The sequence below is a fragment of the Dendronephthya gigantea genome, unplaced genomic scaffold, assembly GCF_004324835.1.
Source record: "Dendronephthya gigantea isolate DGI-Jeju-01 unplaced genomic scaffold, DenGig_1.0 000018F, whole genome shotgun sequence".
NCBI classification, from domain to species: Eukaryota; Metazoa; Cnidaria; class Anthozoa; order Malacalcyonacea; family Nephtheidae; genus Dendronephthya; species Dendronephthya gigantea.
The window spans coordinates 698,759-720,000 of NW_021163028.1; the positions used below are offsets into that span (position 1 = coordinate 698,759).

General features: G+C 35.5%; 1 protein-coding gene across 1 annotated transcript in view; it reads left to right on the forward strand.

The window, feature by feature from the left end:
• Positions 1–21,242, forward strand: part of LOC114520794 (adhesion G protein-coupled receptor L2-like) — a 29,031-nt gene that overhangs the window by 4,625 nt on the left and 3,164 nt on the right. Inside the window, exons 2-17 of the mRNA XM_028541127.1 lie at positions 1,530–1,679; positions 10,039–10,434; positions 11,766–11,929; positions 13,213–13,361; positions 14,879–15,009; positions 15,827–15,874; positions 16,500–16,555; positions 17,100–17,159; positions 17,228–17,333; positions 17,964–18,095; positions 18,694–18,860; positions 19,335–19,384; positions 19,495–19,624; positions 20,450–20,553; positions 20,946–21,048; positions 21,183–21,242. The exon at positions 21,183–21,242 is cut by the window's right edge and continues 97 nt beyond it. Of these exons, the coding sequence (XP_028396928.1) occupies positions 1,530–1,679; positions 10,039–10,434; positions 11,766–11,929; positions 13,213–13,361; positions 14,879–15,009; positions 15,827–15,874; positions 16,500–16,555; positions 17,100–17,159; positions 17,228–17,333; positions 17,964–18,095; positions 18,694–18,860; positions 19,335–19,384; positions 19,495–19,624; positions 20,450–20,553; positions 20,946–21,048; positions 21,183–21,242 (2,006 nt within the window). The remainder of the gene's footprint in view (positions 1–1,529; positions 1,680–10,038; positions 10,435–11,765; positions 11,930–13,212; positions 13,362–14,878; positions 15,010–15,826; positions 15,875–16,499; positions 16,556–17,099; positions 17,160–17,227; positions 17,334–17,963; positions 18,096–18,693; positions 18,861–19,334; positions 19,385–19,494; positions 19,625–20,449; positions 20,554–20,945; positions 21,049–21,182) is intronic.

The window sequence follows — 21,242 nt, forward strand, 5'->3', positions numbered from 1 at the left end:
TCTCATTGAAATTAATCTGCTCTCAAAATCAGATCGCTGAATGAAAAGAATACCTTATCTTGATTTTAATTTGTCAGTAAATATAAGTACAAGACCAATAAATGCACACATGTTTCGTTAATGAAATCAATTACATGGACAATCTTCGTGTACGGTGTTAAGCTTGCATGTCTTCGCCTTGTGAGTCATTGATGTGTCAACATCGCGATAGTAATAACTCAGCCTTGTATTTCGCACCTGATTAGAACACGTACTCGCGTAGATATATCAGCATAAAGAATTGGAAACCCGTTTACACCACACGGAAGAGTCTTGCCACATTGGCATGAAGTCTGCGGCTAAACACCGGGGTGATTATGCTTATATTGTGCTTGTATGTGCGTTGTTTGTATACAGTAATTGAACTGCTGGGTTTCTGTGTTGTTTCTGCACAGCCCGAGCTCGTGTGTCGTGGAGGAAGGGGGATGGCTACGACAATTTTGAAGCATTATAAATCTACTTTAAAATGCATTTTCATTTCATTGCTTAATTACTCTATTCCTTGTTTCATTTGCGCTGCGCTATGCTAATTATCCACATGTTCAACAATCTTGTACTATGTGTAGCTACTGGAACTATAGCTAGGTAAGCCGAATCAAATGACTACAGTCAAGAGAATATCTAAATTCGATATAACCTTTGAACTAAATAGCAACATGATATTCGAAACATCGAGACAACAAAGGCGGCAAGAGTTTTATTTAGCTTCGATTGTTCAAAGGTCTGCAGACTCTGTGGGGACATGCTCTCATGAAAATTGTTGAAATATGGAAATTTTTATGCGACATATTTCCCTGGTCATTGATCGAGCAGTCTGTCTCCGAATCTGTCACCTTTCAATGCCTTTCCTTTAAAGGAGGAGGGCGTGGTGAAAGGTCGGGTTAAACAAATACTGCTGAATGGGCGAGGATTTTTTGAACAGAGATATGCTTATTATAGTTACGAAATCATGCAGTGGTTATCGATGTAGTTGATAATCAGTGTTGGGGGAAACAGTATATTGATAAACGGTGCCACAGCAGTGCATGCTGCAGTGGGTTATACCACAGCTACCAATAATGTGATTCGTTTATTTTGCGCTTATATTGACTCGCCTCCGCACCCCTAACCCCGCACTTAAACTTGGCGTTGCAATAGAAATTAACAAGTATATTTATAATTTTTCTTACACGATCCGCGAGTGCTCTTTCTCTACCCACGTCGCACGATAATAAGCCACACTCCTAATTAATCTGCATGGTTTCTGAATGAACTGTTTAAGTGACCAAATTGAGTGCAACAGTATGAGAGCATTGTGCCAATAATAAAGAACAGATTTCCGGCTACCAGCGGAGTATGAAATGTCAGTAAAATCAAACGAGATATAGAGACCACAAATGACTAACGATTAAAAAATCCCAGCCAAACGAAGTGTCTTCCCTTTCACTTGCAAATCTATCCGGCGTATAAACCTTCCAGCATCAACCATTTGGCTGTGTTGTATCTTATAGATCTGGCTTGGTCAGTTAATTGTATATCCGTTTCAAGTTTACGAATGGCAAAGCGTTTAAATTTTGGAGTGGTTTATTTGACTTTGACATGTTGTCTCGTGCTCAAAGAATCGTCCCTTGGAGGTTTACTCGATGAAGATTGCGTTAAACGTGAGTACACGAGGGTAATCTTTTGCAATTGGCCATTATTTTCTGTATATTAACGTGTGTGAATGATGCTGCGTTTTAGAAGTTCTTTGTATCCGGCTTTGTTCTCTGAATATTATTATTATATATCTATACACTATGAATATATTGTTTTTGTGTGCAAAAAATGCTTTAACTCAAATTAAAGTGTATATAGTTTAGGCACTTTAGGGCATATAATATTCAATATTTTTCTTTTAATATGGACGCTGAATTACAATATCCGGCATGAATATATTATTTTAAAAATATTATTTTATTTATATGTCCACACTGTAGTATAGCACTATAGATGATATATTGTCTCGTATTCCCTTGATACATGACTCTGTTTCATGCGGTCATTTAGTTAGGCCGGGATGTTTTTGATATATTCGCGTAGCTATTTTAAAGGTGAAATAGTGGTGATTCTTCGATATTGATAATATTATCCAGTGGTCGGGTTTTAAATCTATCTTGAGTCGACTCATTATAGTATTTAGACTATCAGTTTTCTCGTAACATAGCCATATCGCATTCCTAGTGTATGATGTAATCCTGAAAGAGAATATAGGCTGCAGTGAAATTGTGAATTAATAGCTCATGTAATTCAGTGCCTTCAGTCGTGAAAAGGGTTTATATAGCTATGTATATACGTAGCTACTTATAAGCCATATTTAGTATATATAAAGTTAAAAATGTTAGGCTTTAAACATGTATACGGCAAAATAGATATACATGCATATTTGCCTTTTACAATTTCATTCCCGATTATTCCATTTGCAAATTCCATTCTCATAAATTATCGTCATTGGCATTAAGCTCCTTTTAAAACGGGTGCCAATATTTTTTGACATAATTTAAATCCTGGAAAATGTTCAAATTTGGTTAAAATAACAAGCGTATAATACGAAGTTCTACTGATTATTATTATCTATATATAACTGCACGCCGAGATCTGAGTTAGAATTGATATATAAACGCATTACGCCATATATATGTAAAGTATATTAGTTAGTCCGTAACCGATTGATTTCCATAAAATTCTACGAGGATAGTCTGGCACTTAGAGGTGACATACTGACATTCTATGATATATAGTCTTACATGAGAAATGCGTTTTATTTAATGGGCGATAAACTATATATGTAGGTACACCTAAATTCCGCAAATCTCATTTCAACCTTTATTTATATAGTTACATCGCGATTCATTAGCGATATTAATGGCGTTTCCACCATAGGCAATTTACTCGTGCGAACTGATAAAAATATAGGAAGCATTTCTACTTTATCACATCACCGGATTTCAGATAGCCCTTATATTAAGCTTCGCGTCACGCGAATAAATTCGCCTATAGTGCCAATAGTCATTAGTGGTAAACGGGCTTTAGGATGTATCGTCGGTGATCCATAAGGAAGGAACACATTTCTAAACCAGTCTCTATCGCTATATAGTAATTGCAACTGACTAGGCCGGCCCGTGAGTTCACAGTCTCAAAAAACGTATATCGCATGGACCAGGTGGTCACTTTAATCCCTATAATAGCCTATATATGGTCTAAAGATTTCTCTGTATCCGTTGTACCAAGATGGGTCATCATTAATTATCGTTTTGCAGTTGAAATGACATCCCTGCAAGCGTCGAAATATTTTGGTTTATTTCACAATTGAGTCGAATTTGCTTTGATGTACCGCGGATTGGCCGTAGTAATCGCATATAAAGCCCGCGAATACAAATTGGATATAGATTGGAAGAATAAGTTGACTATGCAGGAAAATAAAAAATGGAGGAAACGTCAAACGTCGGCGTGAAATAATTTAGATAATTTCCGCGAAAGCTTGGTTCATATATTTACGTTCATATTATATATATATATGCTTCACGTCTACGAACGCACCGCGCTGTTTTATTATATAGGCTTTATCTTTTGTTTTATCTTATTATGGTAGGTTCCTCTTTCATAATTGCTATGTGTAGATTTATGCAGATTATATAATGCGTGGCCCTACATAATACAACCATAACTAAGGCAGTAAATAGAAATTCTATACGACTGGCTATTGTGTTAAAAATGTCAATTAAGACCACACTTGCTGTGAATTCGGTCGATGACTTATTAACCTTGGCTTTCCACTGGCTTAACGTTGTCGACATAACTTGCTCACACCATGCATCAACGATGTGAATGCAGTCGATAGCTCCCTGGATAATTTCGCAGCATTTCGCAGCCTAATATGTAAATATAGTTATTATGAATACATCACGATGTGGAGAATTGAAACGGCGTCATAAGATAAACTAGAGGTGCCTTAAAAAAGTGCATAAGGTGAAGATGGCATATTTGAGGGTTCATCGTCTATTTTATTCATTCCAAGACACATTATATATATTGACGATATGCATACTGCTATTCATATTATAAAATTTTGATAGTGTATGCATAAACTTAATCGAGAATGTGGCCTTGATTCCATAAAAATATGGCTGTAGCTATACGACCGCATTCCTTATTTCTGCATTGTGTTTGTACAATGCATGCAGACATTGTTGCGTTCATGCAGACTGTATTTGCCAATATTTCAACGCCGCCTATTATACATACATGTTGTATTGTATATTCACAATATTCTTTGTTATCTACATTGACCTGATGTTATAAAGGAATACAATTCTAATAATCATACTGCAGTACACTTGTGCCTCGGACAAAGGCATATCTGGCAAAGCCACTTAAGAAAAAACAAACATCATTAAGGTGAAGTGTACAAATGCGTTTAGTCGAATTTAAAACCGCACGACATCAATGGGTTTTGGCTTGTATATTGATTTTGATTGAAGTTAAGACTGATGTTATCTTGATCCTGAACTTCAAATGCCTTATCATAAAATCTCGTTCCGCTATATATAAATCCAGTTTCACTATACCTATATCTCCACAAAAGCATTTTATTTATACTATAAAATTATGAGATCGTATATTTTCATATAGGGTAATTGGGTATATATATTTTCTTCGATGATTGCATGTATATATAGGGCTGTGATTAATATCCAGAGACAAAGAGTCTTTGCATGCAACAGGATGATACAAGATATCTTAACACAATCCCGAGTTAAGTAATATCATGTTATGGTTAAAAATAGTTTCTTATAGATAACAAGGTGAAAAATATATTTAGTCCACTTCACTTTGCAACATCATATATAGACATATATGTATACGCGATATATAGACCTATAGCTTAATTCTTTCATGCATGGTGTGAGAATGATAACCCATGCACAGAACTATCACACAGACACAGTGGATATAACAACCGTTACACGATATTTAATTGTTGATGTGAGTAAAAGGCTAAGCCCTATAAATTTCCGAGCAAAAAGCCGCGGTTATATTGTTGAGCTCGCGTGTGAAAAAATTCATGAAAATTTATCCCGATAATATCGCTCTCTTGCGACATTGTTTCTTTTGGTTGTCTACCTTGAGGTAAAGTATATGCTGCATTTTATTTGACGAGAATGCTCATCGTTGTATAAATCTGTTTGCCCAGTTAATCAATCTAGCAGAGTTTTACATGACTTCTCAACATGCATGTATTCTAATCGATTTTTGTGTGCATATTGGGAACCGGCCAACAGACGATTTTCGAAGTAACACGAGTTGAACGCGGGCCGCGTCAAGCTTAAAGGGTTTTTTTACTTCTATATGACTGATGGAGGGAATTAATCTCCTTCAACAGGCTATTCCATACATGCATGAATAAACTATATTTATCGTCAAAGGTGTTGGGGGTAATCCCGACCAGCGTTGAGCTGTGAAATATCTTCTTCCTTCAGCTGTATATGTTTGATATGTGTATACGCGACTGCATGCTGAAACTGACTTCTTCATGCATGTATTTTGCTTATTTCTTTTTGAGAAAACTCTGACTATTTCGACTAAAACAGTCAGGTAGATGCAGCATTCCGCGGAGAATGTGTGGAAAGAGTCGCAGATTAGCTAACCAGACGTGATGAGTGTTTTTGCCAAACATCCTAAGGTCATAGCTTTCAACGGGTTGTAATTTTCGTGTCAATTTTTTTTGGAATTTTGTTTAAACAATTTAGCTCACATATATAGCCTATACAGGATGTTGAAAGTTTAAAAACAAACTTGAATTGCTAAAATAATTGCTACATTCGGACATCATTAACTGCCAAGCTAATATAGGTAACGATTGCATGCAAAAGTTTTTTTATTTTCAAGCATCCAGTTTATAACATTGGCGATATATAATAGCTAATAGTTTATTATATAAATAACTGTAGTTACTGCACTTTTCGTTCAGTATAGAGACACGCATTGAATGCATGCATGGCTCTTGCATGATAGGACGCATTACGACAATAATATAACAAGGCTAAAGGCATTTGGAAGTTTGGATGTTTTTATTTCGGCCATATCTATATCATATATAGCAGTTTGAATTAATTCTTATATATACTATAGGTTCTTTACTCGTGGGTGTTTCAAATGTCGTAATTCATCCACCATACATGCACCTACACGCGTGACATTTCTCATTTAAAACACATGCATTCACATCCTCCTTGGATGACTGAAAAAAGTTTTATCAGATCGTTGAATATGTTATGGATTTATTGTTTCCTATTACCCGGTGGGGGGTATCCTAACCCCTGCAAAGTTAATAACCAAAGTGTGTGAATGAACGCCTAACGTAAATAAGAGAATGTTCTAGAAGTGTATGGGTGGATGTACGTCGAGAATGTTCTTCGCATGTTTGTTACGTAATTTAAGATTCATGAAGTTATAGCTGCGTTTGTCAGTTCTAAACGGTTCTCCCCAGAGGTCCGTGGTAAAGTCGATCTCTTTCATTGATTCAATTTAATGTCGCAGGTGGAAACCGCCGCATGTGTTTCATTAACACGAATGTCATATTATTTATACTTTAAGTTCCATTGCATGGGAGAAACAACAGCTCACATGCCGTCAAAATCATTTGGGGCGTTTAGATTAATGGAATGCAAGAATTTGGTGTAATTTTCGCAGCGTGATGGATATATAGCTATGCATTTACAATTTATTTAAAATTAGCGCATACATGCAAAGAACACCATTCTTCTATAGGTTTAGTTCAGCCCGGTTGCTGCATGGACTAAACTTTTATCATTTGTTGAAATGCGATGATACAATAGAGCTTGTATAACATGACAGACATATCGTTTGGCATGCTAACCGCTCTTCCTATCTACAGACTATTTATGCTAAAATTGTCATAGATGGCGTCAACACGATATAAAAACCGAAATTCGCCAAATTTGTTTCTATAAAAAAACAAGTTGTAGAGTCAAAGTGCATGCTTGAGGAGATTTGTTAATCAGCTTTATCGTATTTCCACGAGACGTAAAAGCATTTTGTAAAAAATTGAAAAACAGGAAATGACTACGTTAGATCTCGAGAGAAATGGCTGCATATATCTATGCATGGTAATGCATGTGTGTTTGATAAACGCGGAGGCGCTCGAACTGTAATATTATTTGACTTTATACATTTACAGCTGTCTATAGCCTGTGATGTGCCATGGAGATGCATTCGACGCATATATAGATATGGAAGCTTTAGTTCGTTTTGATATCCATAGAGACAACGGTTTAAAGTTCATAAATAAGAAAATTCCACCTTAATTAAACGACGCTTTATGGACCAAAAGGTGGATGGACCTCTTTTATATAAAAGTATATAGTCATGTAGCACTAGATTGGAGTGTATATATATAGCTATTTATAACACAAATAAGTAAGAAACGAAATTCTTGAAATATGCATTTTCCAGCTGGTAGACATACAGCAAGTAGCTATCAAGGTGTGTGTTTATCCGTAAGTCACGCAAAGTTATATTTAGCTGCATCTACTTGGAACTTTTCAGTCAACAACGTTTTTCAGTCGAGAATTCCACCCTTTTAATCCACACGGTTGATGTTGGAACTATATATACATTGCATGTAGATAATAAATATCTGCCAATATATATATATATATATATATATATATATATATATATATATATATATATATATATATATATTCATATATATTAGATATTTTCACATAACACAATTTCGCGTTTCCTAGCGGCAGTCTCACTGATAGAATTTCAATAACAGAGTCCAGGTTTAATCTGTTTTTCTTTCTCTAGTTAAGACTCATATATTAACGCTCGTCCACACGCGATTTTTGCTGCGATTTTCTTCTTTTCATAGATGTGAACGAGTAATTAGTTATTGAACATCAGTAACTAATTCATTCGTTCATCTGTCAAGAGAAGATATAATCGCACATATACGTGCAGCAAAAATTGCATGCAAGTGTAAACAGGCATTTAGATCAAGTCACTAAAAGTGAATTTAATTCTATTTCCGCTTGACGGCTGCGCAAGGAAGATTTCGCAAGAATTTTATGCCAGATATTCGGCCTACAATTTTTAGCACGATGATTTAGAGTGGTATTTCCGATTTCCGAAACATTTGTTTATTATTAGTGAAAAAGCCGATATATATAGTACTGCACGTTGTAAATTGAATTATATTTTGAAAATTATTATAAATGGTTCTTACTGTACAAGCGCTTTAATTAGTTAATAGCTGGCTAACAGATAATTTCGCAACACGTAACCACAAATAATTTAATTAGGTTTACCTGCACGCCTTAGATATCTGAGCTATCTGCATGTAGATAGACACAGCATAACGTTTTTTATCTACGACTAGATTACATTTTCGTCGATCGAAGTTTTTGGAATGTTATAAAACATTTTAAAGGCTCGTTAATGGTGATTTAGAATTGCTGCATGATATTACAATAATTGTCATCCTGTAGTTGTCTACTATCCGAAGAGAACCAGTTTTTTGCCAAACAAGACGCCATTTAATTCCGTTGCTATGGTAAAAATTGCGTCTTAATTTGACCTACTTTTTGATTTTCAACTGATACATGTAACGGATAATTTAGTTAATCTAATAAGCATTTTGCCACCAGATATAACACAAATGACTGAAAGTTTGTTATCCAAATATTTACATTGCCTACGTTTACCGTATAAATAGGATAGAGCGAGCCGTATTTACTGTATAAACACTGACTCAATTCGTGCCCCCTCCAGGCTCCATACTTAATCAGGGCTTTAATTAAACTCTTGTCCAAACACAAAGGGTGATCAGCAACCGATCAAGATCCTGCTGACATGTAGTCACAATAAAAAAGGGGGTCTCTCCCTGGCAATATTTTTCTCTTCTATAGAGAATGTTTATACCTTCGGGAACCCGAGATGAGTCAATTATGCATGTAAAAGTTCAGGACTACTCAAATCTGTTCATCGGCTAAAACATAGCTACCGCGAAGACTTTCGAAGTTTCAATCCATGTTGGGGCCTTCGTACCTGTCCCTAATAAAGCCCTCAGGTCCAAACGTCAAGAGCAAAAATAACAGAGTAGTTATTTGAGCAACAGATTTGATAAGACAATATTTGAAGAAGCGGAAACGTCGCTAGATAATTTTAGATAATTTTGAGAAGTAATAAAGTTAAGAAAAATTTGTAAACGAATTTTGGACACTTTCAAGAACTCTTTTTAAAGTAAAAACGATGATTTAGAGCCTTAAATAGTCGGTTAGGTCTTCGCAAAACGACATACCAAGTTCATAAAATGCATTCTTACAACAAACACAAAATAAACAAAGTAGACACCTATACCACTTGAAGGATTATAAACTACGAGCTGTTCCTTTTCACCGCTGTTAGTCTTGATATCGACGATTCGTAGGGATATTATCTTTTCCCAGTGTTTATATCATTTTATTTGATCCACATTGTGTTTATGAAACATTTAAAAAACATTAAAAATATAGTTCGCAAAATGACAGTTAAATTGCTGACATTTTTCATTGAAATACAAAAATGTTGTCTTAGCCAATCAACAAGTTGCTAATTACCAGTCTTTACTCGTTCAAATTTTGCGCGTGCGCACGAGTACCATGACCATTGAACGTCCATGTCCATGACATTGGACATGAATTTAGACAACTTTGGATTCCGCAATGTTCTGTCACAATACCCGGGTTTAATTCCTAATCTCCGGGCGGAATTAGTACCCTCACACAGCGCTCCGCACCGGCTCGGGATTATCAACGATACTCCTCAATATATAAATACTAACGTTTGATATTGTACAACGGACATTTTCAGCGATTGAGAAAACCACTATACGGTGGATAGCGCTATGTCCAGCTCCTGGCGCCAGCTGTTACATAATAAAACTTGACACTGAGAATCTTTACTGTATTTCAGGCTATTCTGCGTCCTACAAAAGAAATGCCTCTCAGGCCGGGAGCCAAAATAAAGATCACTACCGCGCAGCGCATGCGGTCGACGGTAAAGAAGAGACGTGCTCAAAAAGCCCGAAAACCAACGACAATAATCCATGGTGGCAAGTCGATTTGGACAAAAAAATGAACATTACCTTTATTCAAGTGAAGAATTCGGGACGAACCTCTACTTTGCTTCGCGTGTATATAAGATACAATCCTGGAGACGGTGGTCAAATATGTGGAAACCGTCATTTGTTGTCTGCAAATGAGACGAAGATAATAAAATGTGAGCCGAGATTTGGACAGTCAGTGAAAATTGTCGAGTTGAAGAATAAATATCTTTCCCTTTGTGAGGTGCACGTTTTTAGCAACACAGGTTAGTTTGAGCTTCAGTTATTTTGCATGGTGCTGTGGCATCAAGATATCAAGCGTATTAATATGGTATAAGAACATATTGATACATTTCTCAAGTCACGTTTGCTACTTTTCAATACACCTGATCGCCTTTGCTTCTCTGTAAGGCTTGTTGTTTTATTGGCATTTCCTTCTTTCAACATCATGTCAGAAAAGGGAATCAGATAAATAATCCATCTCCATTCCGGTGTGCGATAATTTTTGCACAGTGACATTCAAACAACTTAGCTTAAAACGACTTTACTGATGTTCATGTTTGTCGCGCTAAGCAAATTCATTCTTTTGCCTTTATTCAAATGGTTGTAGTCGAAATCCCCAATGACAATGCGAAATGAAAAATACCTCTATAGTGGAAAACCGGCTCAGGCAAATTATTAATGTTTGAATTTGAGTATCTTTTGTTGTTTTTTCTATTAGTAAAGGTCTTGCTTCCATGCTTCCAATTAGCCTTCCTCGCGAAGAAAAATATGCTACTATTCTTCAAACCAAGAGCGTGTATATTTATCAAAAGAGTTTATTAGGGCTCGCAAATGAATAAATTAACAAAATAAATTATATCACATTTGAATTTCAAAGTATAGCTCGGAAAACTCGGAATCTTGTTGTCAGAGACGTTCCCGACGGGAAGCGTATTCGGAGGATAAACATCAAAGACCAACTAAAGAAAAAATATATTTGATAGTGACGTTTCATTCGTCTCCTTTTCAATCATAATTACTGAAAACGGGTTTTGTTAAACTTGAACTATATTACGTTTGGCCACGATAGCGAAATAATGAATGAATATACCAAATTTTGATACAATTAATTTATAACTTCTTATTAACCGAGTGCGAGGTCTTTACCGAGAAATATCGGACCGAGGTCTTTTTGTACAGACCGAGATCGAAGAGCGAGGTTTGTACAAAAAGATCGAGGTCCGATATTTCTCAGTAAAGACCGAGCAAGCGAGGTTAATAAAAAGTTTATTACATGGCATGTATTTGCACTTGCAACAAACAAGAAATGCATGAATTCGTATTAGTAGCTTGATAGGCATATGATGAAAACAAAAAACAAAATATTGAATTATTTAGTTTACCTATACTGTCTGGAGACGTCTTATTAATTTCAAAATCAGTTAAATTTTTCTTTGAGCATTTATTTGTGCCTTTTTCATTCAGAATTTTTCTGTTTTTCATCTCGTAATGGATCGCCGCTAATGCCGGTCCCTTTCGGGAAAGTAATGGACCGCTGAAAATTCTTCTCTTTTTCGCTTATAAATATCTTCAAACGGTTTCTTTTTAATTTCAGTCAAGATGAACGAAGGAGTTATATGCGATGTGTGGTTAAACGCAAGCGACCATGGATACAATTTTCTTAACCATAAACAAGATAGTCATGCAATAATATCGGCATTCGAGGTTCCTAATACTATTTTTGGACACTATGCTGTTAGATTGAAAACATATTTCAATGTGAGTACACGTCATTACTTTGTCGAAATCAAAATTTGACGACGGGAGTTTTTGCTTGAATTCCTTACAAAGGGATCTCTGCTAAGAACAAAACGACTGAAACCAGAAATAAACAAACCAAAAAACCCCAAGTCAGTAAGTGCTTGCCCGTGCGTAAAAATTCAATGAATGCCTTTACATGATGTGATAATTTCAATAAATGGTTTTTGTATGGTCAAACCAATATAAGCTGACGCAAAATTTGAAAAGAAAATGTCAGTCGTCCGCGTATTTCATTTGAAATAGTCCTATGACTCCTGCAAGTCGTTCAATAGCTATATAAGCAAGATTTTAACGCATGCAGTATTGAACTTTTCAGTCGGATATATCATATATATACGCTCAAACTTGTTTGCCGTCGGAGACATTTTTTTTCCTATGGTGGACTTGGAGTGTGCTGCAATGATAATTTAGCGAACATAAGTTTCTAAAAGCTGGTGGAAGTTTCGATAAAGATGGAATATTTTCTTTAGAAACAACTATAACTATAAGCTTTCGACCTCGTACCGGTATAGGATAGATATATATAGATTACTTCATGGTTGGCGAGTGCATGCGTATACGATTTTTATGCACGGGTTGAGCGTCGAGATCGATTGTGTTTGCGATCCTTCACAACGAGTGCATCATAAAAATCGTACAAACGAGCCAAACATGAAGTAAATTGTTTAATAAATGTGTATAGAGATCAATTTGAGAACGACACGCTTTTAAAATACAAAAACACAGCGAGCAACAAAAATAAATTTTCATGCATCAAAACATATTTATTACCGTTCAGTTTCTTTGTAATTTTGTTCAATTGAAGTTAGATATTCTTTCTGAAAGATTTGAGAAAGTGCTGAATGTAAAAATATCTTGAATATGAGTATTATGTTTTGAATCTCACTCCTATATTTCAACACCATCTTGAAAGAAAATGTAAACAAATTGCCGCCAAAATGACAACGTCCAATCAAAAGCCGTGTATGGCATTTTTTCACACGTGAAAAACATCGTACGTCCAGTCAAATTGCATGGAATTTACACTGTGAAAATTTAATTTACACAGTGAAATACGTTTTTTATTCAATAATTCTGCTGTGCATTAGTCTCTATACACATGCATGCATATAATAAATATATGGGCATTGAAGACAAACACGAAATATTTTTGACCACAGTCTTCCTAAACTCCAGGCCCGACGGCGTAATAATTTGGCACCGGATTTACATATAAGAGAAATATTTTATATTTTTCTTAGGCGCCGCAAAGTGGTAGTTATAATTTTACCTGGTTTTGTGGTATCAAATGCACTTTGTACATCACAGACGTAGACAAGAAATTAGCGAATGCAGTTCGTTGTGGAATTTTCTCTGCAGAATATAAAAAGAATTGTGATTCATCGTACCAGTACGTATTCTGTTTATGTTGTTAAGTTGATGTTGTGAACGTATATACGTTTGCGTTCGCCGTTATAAGTTGATAAATGCGTCTTTAATATTGCACAAGATCACTGCCTCGTAGCTAGGCACATTGTACCCTGTTCTCTGTTACGTGGGTGCACGCGTGGAAAGCATTGTCGGTCCATATTCTGCCAATCAATGCATGGCTTATTTGCTTTACAAATTAACTGCTGATCTAAGCATATAGAAGCGCAAGTAAATAAAGACAGCTGGAAAAGGCACACTAATAGGAAAATTTGGTCGGGAAATGTTATAAAATATTAAAGCCGAACATTTGTATGCTCTAATTTTGTACTCTGTTCCAAAAATATTGGAAATTGTGTATTTATATTACTCTTTAGATTAACGATTTGATTATTGCAAATACTATTTTTTAGCTACATCGTATATATTTTTTTGTAAATCAGCTTCTATGCAGTTTATCTCCACGCGTGGACGATTTTGGACTGAATGTTAAGGTTGCTCAGGTTTTTAATTTTTTTTTTGGATTTAGTTTGAGTAAAGTACTTTTTTAACATTAGAGATAATAATAACATTACTACTAATTAAATAGAGGAGTTTTAAATTAGAAGAATTTTAATTTTTTTTAAATGATTGTATTTTACCGTATAATATCATATTTTATCACATACTTGTGCCTTTATCAGGGCGATAACAGGGTGACATAAAAACGATATCGTCACTGATATCGCTTTTTGTCACTGATATCGCTTTTTGTCACTGATATCGCTTTTTGTCCCGCTGCATTTGCCGCTGTCAAAACAAAGATGGCTGACTCGAGCAGTTCGAGGTTTGTTTCAGTCAATGTCGATTGCTTTATAGATCAAAAAGAAGTATGTGATAAACAGGTTATCACAATCGAGACGAGGTGATATCAGTTTTATCGCTTTCAGGACGATATCATAAATGTCCCTCGTTCGCTGCGCTCACTCGTGACATTTATGATATCGTCCCTCAAGCGATAAAACTGATATCACCTCGCCCCTCATGTGATAACCTATACATATATAATGTTTATTCCTACGTATATATACAGTCTTTATATAATCAGTAGTTTTCGTGAATATGTGAATAAAGATATGGTTAATTGTTATATTCACTTATATTTACTATATCATTATTTACCTTTTTGCATGTTCTCCTAAATAAATATAATAGACCTTAGGCATGCTTATATCTTACTGATATCTAGTTTGCTTAGAGGAGATATCGACAGGCGCTTTTTCTATTGAAATTGACACATTTTCTGCCAGGCTATCCCCCGTGCTTTTTCGCGAATCTGTCCACGCGCCGCATGCACAAAAACCCACGCGACCGAGAACAAAGCACAAAGCGCGTGGGTACGAAAAATTGCAATTTGTAGATATCATTTATGTAATGTGATTTATTTACGCATAGATATATTGCCAGCCATGAATTTTGCATTTTCCTATTCACTCTTAAAACAGCTTTCTTTATTTATAGATTAACGAAGGGCAAGGTATATGAACTTCAATTTGTTTCGCTCTTCAGCGAAGAAGAATATAATTCGCGAGTTGGTATTACGTTTCCAGATGGTGCTATTGTTAGCCCGTTAAACAGTGGAATCTTTTTATGTAAGTGGTAGTATTAATGTGTAAGATATTAGTGAACTAATGTGCAAGTAAGATTCACCAAAGCTGCAAATTAGGTGCACTCGAGCAGGTCTATATAAACAATTCTTTTTTAAATGATATATTTCTAAACAGATATTTATATAGTTAGATAGATAATTTTTTTAAATCAAAGCACTTAACTATATTTCAGTTTTTAATGAAGTAGTACAGCTAGGCCTAGAGATACAATTTAATATGCTGATTTACAGATATTCGTTTTTAAAGCATCACACTGCACAAATTACACGTGTTAAAAATCAAGTGCTATGAAGTAGTACAGCAAGAGAAACAATTTGATATGCTGACATACGTTTTTAAACAGAATGGCGTGAAATATTTACTATTGGGGAGTTAACGACACATGGGCGCCAATCGAACGTTAATAGAGGGGGGCCATATTCATATATTCTGTTATGCCAGGCTGATTTCTTTTGAAAGTGAAATTTTTGTCAAAAGAAATTCGTCAGGTATAGCAGAATATATAAATATGGTCCCCTCTATATTAACGTACGATTTGATACATAGCTTGAAATGTAAAGACTTATTTGTGACCTTATACTATTGGCCTGGATTTGACATTAAAGATAACAACTTCTTTTTTAAGCGATGGGAAAATCTAGTGTTCGAGTCAAGTTAATTTGCCCGAGCTTAGGCTTGTCAACATAATAATTGAAGCAAGCAAGCGATGAAAGTCGATCTCGTAGTGCATAAACAAGGCTTTTTACTATCGCATCCATGGGTTATATATTTGATGTAATACTTCGTTTGTTTCTTATAGCTGCGGAAGCTGCTCGTATTTTAGCAAAGGATCCTTGCTATCAACCAGGTATACTGTATTAACAACATTTTTCACAACTGATTTAATTAAGTTCTTTCAACGCCAGTTATATAGTTTCTTGCATGCCCACATGTTTGCCAGTTGAACTTCTGTTACTTGCTAATATTGAAATAATTTTAGCAGTAACAACATTTTAGATAGGCGAGGGAATTCTGCATTATTGTTTTTCTAGTTGTAAATATAATTTCTATATAATATATAATTTATTTTTGCAAATAGCCCGTTTTTCTTGCATATGTGACAAATTTACCAGAAAGCATGACGTCCTCGCAAAGGATATGACCGCGAAATATCCTCCAAACGGGGCCGAATTAGTTTATTAAGTTAATTATACCATTATATAGTTTTGGTAGATATATGCGTGCTCCAGTATAAAACCAGTGACAACGTGGCAGCCACTTCATAAAACATGTGGTATATAGACAAACACCCTGTTGACACTCTCCATTCCTCTGCATTAATGAAAGACTATCTTATCTGCCTCTTAGGTCATATCGCCCTCCTTCCCTATTTTAAGCAGTTGTTATAACTCATCTGCTGAGTAATCGTTGTAAATATATAGATTATGCTTGATCACGGCATTAAGAGGTGCATTCTATTTTTTGTTGTTTAGCTGGGGTGATATCTCCTTCTTCGCCACCAAGTAAACAAACAGAGCACGACACGGAGGTACGTTCACTCATTCAGTTCAGTGTCGTTCATTACCCCATTCAGAACTCCCGACAAATTGGTTCAAAACTGGTCAACTTGCATAGTTGATCACCGCTGACCCCTTCCTATAAGCAAGAAATAATTCTTCCTTCCGCTAAGATATATCTGCGAATTTATTTCTCTTGCGTTTTCCAAGAAACTTTGTTCATTTCAACTGCATCGTTTTCTGTTGCGGGGTATCCAAATTTTATAATTAAACGTGTGGAAACTTCTTTAAATTCTATACTGAATTAATTGGAATGCCTGCATGATCGCGGGGTATAAATGAAACTCGGTAATTGGAAAGATTATACCTTTGAAATATGATTTTACTCAGGCAGGTCGTAGGCTAGATCGCTTAATTGAGGGAGGTGCATGTATATTCATATGTTCATGTTTATATATTATTTTAGGAACAACAGCGTACAAACGAAATCAGTCGGCCATATGAATATACCCCCCACCCATATTTAGCTTCTAGCTACGCGGTCCTGATTTTACTAATATTTTGTGCTTCGTTTAGGTTGTAATCAGCAGTGCGGTTGATCGACTGTTGCATGATAAAACGTCTAACGAATCGAAGGTGGGAACCTCTGTGAATTATGATATCAAATTTTTGGGGCTTAACGGACTCTTTGATAAATTAAACAGTTTCAGACGTTGGACGAGTTGGAGAAACTTGGATTTGAGAAAGCAAAGAAGTTGCAGCTTGGGAAGAAGGCCTTTGCATCATATGTTGTTCAAGTCGAACGCTTTGGTACGAAGTTTGATATGTATTTACCCCTCTTAAGTTCGTGAACCACGCGCTTTCTGGTTTTCGAATCTTTTGTTTTTGTTGTTGTTGTTGTTACTGTTGTTCTTGTTGTTCTTGTTGTTGTTGTTGTCATCGTCGTTGTCGTTGTCGTTGTCGTTGTCGCTGTCGTTGTAAACACGTTGATTAACTTCACGCGTATGCGTGACAAAGGTGAACGTCAAGCAAAAAAAAATTGCGATATGATATTTTCAAAAATGCATTCAATGCAACAAAATTTTGTTGAGATAAGAATGAAAATTTGCGGCGATTGTCTACGTTAGGCAAAAATTGTAGCAAATAAGTTAAAATTGGCGCAAACGCACAGTTTAAACTCCTAAACATAGATTAGGTTTCTCATTTCAGGTTATAATTCGTCTTTAAAGCACGTTAATTAGTCGTTCACGCGCGTTCTTAAAATAAGAACTATATGATAGGTGTTTACATGACCATGCAAGGAGGACGTGTCCTACTTTGTATTTTATATATACGCGCATTTTCGCTCTTAGCTGTTCATCTGCGCTAGGCAAGCATAAATTCTTATGTGTAATTCCTACCCTATATATACTGAATACGAGCATCTGAATTTCTTTCCAGTTTTCGCTGCTGTTTCCATGAATTTGAACCTACGTCGTGGATTTAACTTTCCTAGAGATTTAGATAACTTCACATCTTTCGCTGATAAGGGTAGCATCAGTTTCCCGGAAAACGCATTTCCTCCAAATACAGGTAAGCAGCTATGAATAACGAGGTTGCCCTAAGGTGCTTTTTTGCCATTTTCCGAGAAAAATTGGGAACAATATCACATGTACATGATTTTGTGAACGGGTAAGCAGAAATTTTGAAAATGCAACCACAGTCGAGCCTGCATGTGGCAAATAATTTTTCGTGATCACTCGTTATAGTAGAGCATGAAAACACTCCCTCTCATCTCTTCAAACATTTTCGGAATGTGATCTTCTCAAAATTATCGGGCATATATATGCATGCATGCACTTCCACGGAGTTAAATTTTCGACAATTTGAGGATTATGGTTTACCCAGAATTTCTAGTAGATTCACTGACGCAATAAACGAATCGTGTTTTTACGGCAACACAGCATTTTGAGTCTTACTTAAAGCGTAGGTTCAATCCCAATGGTGGACCTTAGTTGCATTTATTCCCCTATTTTCTTGATTTGATCTTAATATTTATACATTAACTTTTATACGTTAACTTCGCTCTCCTTTGTATATCTGACTGACTGTCTCTATTTTTTTCTGCTTGCCTTCCTGCCTTCCTGACAGTTAATCTCTCTCTCTCTCTGAATTTCCTTTTTCCAATAAGGGCGTACGTCGGCTGTATTCATGATGTTCAAGCCCCTCGATGAAATGTTAAAACAAACTGGTTCCGAGAAGAATCATCTCGCTGACATCATTGTAAGCGCAAGTATGGAACGTGAAATATGGAATGATATGTACAAGCCTTTTACGCTGGTGTTTAAACATAATAAAGTAAGTCTCATTTTTTGCTTAGTGTTCGAATAATTTGATTTCACTTCTCGCAAACATAACCTATAAAAAGCTGTGACGTATTGAGATCAGTGACAATGCATGTCTCATAGTCATTGGGTTCGCTATGGTTATAAATTACGGGAATCAAATCAAATCACGCCAATTTTAAGCGAATTTTAAATTAGGGGCTCACATTGTTATGAGCAAAACTGATAAAGTGATAAATATATTACTTATAATATATATGATTAGCTATAAGTTTTTTTTTAAATAACTTTTTAGCTAAGATATAAAGTGTTTTTTTCTATTAATTTTACCCTGCAAAAAGCATTAAGAAACCTTCTCAATTTGTAGTGCGGCGTTTACAATTCCACCAAGGCCTTGATAATCTTTGATATCACAAATACCAATCTATATTTCAACTACTAACCTCAGTACTGGTGTACATTAATTTTTTCTCTCGCATCTGTTGAGGTTTCCATCAAAGGTAAAAGGCATTGTGTGTATTGGCTCGAAAATTCGGAGTAAGTTGCTGTTGTATTTGAGATGCATTTTTACGCCTCAGTGCTCGGTGTTTAGTAGTTTACTTGTATAAAACCTTAAACCCGAACTAATTCGTTTTTCTGTTTTCTAGATGCAGGAAAAATGTGAAGTTTGGGCGATGGTCAGACTATAGATGTTCACTTGTTCACCAAAATGACACGCACACAACATGTCAATGCGATCATTTGACCAAATTTTCAGTCTTGTTTCCTGTGCAGGACGTAAGTATTTGGGTGGAACTACTGCATGAAATAGAGTGTTTAATTTCCCGCTAGTCCACATAGTGCCTTTTTATACGCCTTTTGACGCCACTTTTTGAGTACACAAAGGAGGACGGGAAAAATGTTTTTTATTTGCGAAATCAAAAGGGCTGAGACAAATTTACTAATCAGATTCTAACTTGTATCTGGTCATGCAGTGTTAAGTAAATTTGCGACTGCATGATAGTGCACGAGAAATTAATTGAATTTAAAAATTATTTATTTAAGATTAATTTAAATTTTAAAATTGTGTACGACCTATCAAACGACAACAGCTTAAATTAAATTAAATTAAATTATACATTAATATATATATATATATATATATATATAATATATATATAATATATATATATATATAATATATATAATATATAATATATATATATATATAATATATATTATATATATAATATAATATATATATATATAAATTGATGGGGTCGGTTCCTACCTGTACTAGCATAATACCTTTGCTATATTGGTTGATGATAATAATAAGAAACAATTAACTACAGAAATGGATTTTTTAAAAGAACGCATTATGAGGCTTGATTCACACTTGCTCCTAAGAATCGGGGATCCATATTATTTTTCCAATGGACAAAGGTTTTTGCGCACCAGTAACCTTAAACAGAGGGAATCCAAGATTTTAAACACGACTTTATGTAAAAAAAGGCTTAACACTGTTCACTATTGTTACCGAAAAATCCAAACACGATCATTGATCATATTTGGTTGATACTTACTTGATTTTGATGTTATTTTGATCTTTGTATTTTGTAGGGTGCAGGTGAAGATGAGATGAAGCTGGAGCTGATTACATACGTTGGGTTATCGTTATCGTCCGTGGGCTGCATTGTTACATTTGCCGTTTATTTCATTTTGAGGTTTGTTGTATTGACATAGTATTCGTAATACGTACACCATATGGTTTACATAGTTCGCATCACTGATCTGAAAAACACTGAAAGTCGAAATAATTGCTTGGATTTTGAATCCTGTTGAATTTTTTACTTTACAAATCACAGTTTTTCAAACAAACATCTCCGTTTAGCGTGCATAGCTAAAAACCATTCCACATCTCTTCGAACAAGCACTCGTTTGTGTGCACTCAAGTACTGTGTAAACACTTCCCGAATTTGCTCGGCAGTTAGGGAGGTTTGGGAGGGAGTTGCCCCCTCCCCCCCCCTTCTGGGTGGCCCTGCATTGAGTGTCGAAACCAACAAAATGATATATTAATCAGTTTTGTTCAAAATCCTCTCTCCTTAAAAATCCATAGAATCACGAAAACGCTGAAGACAATTGTTCATCTGAACCTGGTCCTTGCATTGGGTCTTGCTGACTTAGTATTTCTCCTTGGAAACTTGGCTGAGAATAACAGGGTTTGTATGAATGTTGTTTTTTACGACCGTGCATGTGCCGGATGTAGGAAAATCACCATGAATGAACTTACTAAAATATTCTCCAAATGTCCGTGTATAAACAGTGTAATGATTTCGATTACTGATTTTTTCAGAATGCTTGTTTCTTCTTAACCGTCCTCGCATTCTATCTATACCTTGCCGTTTTCGCGTGG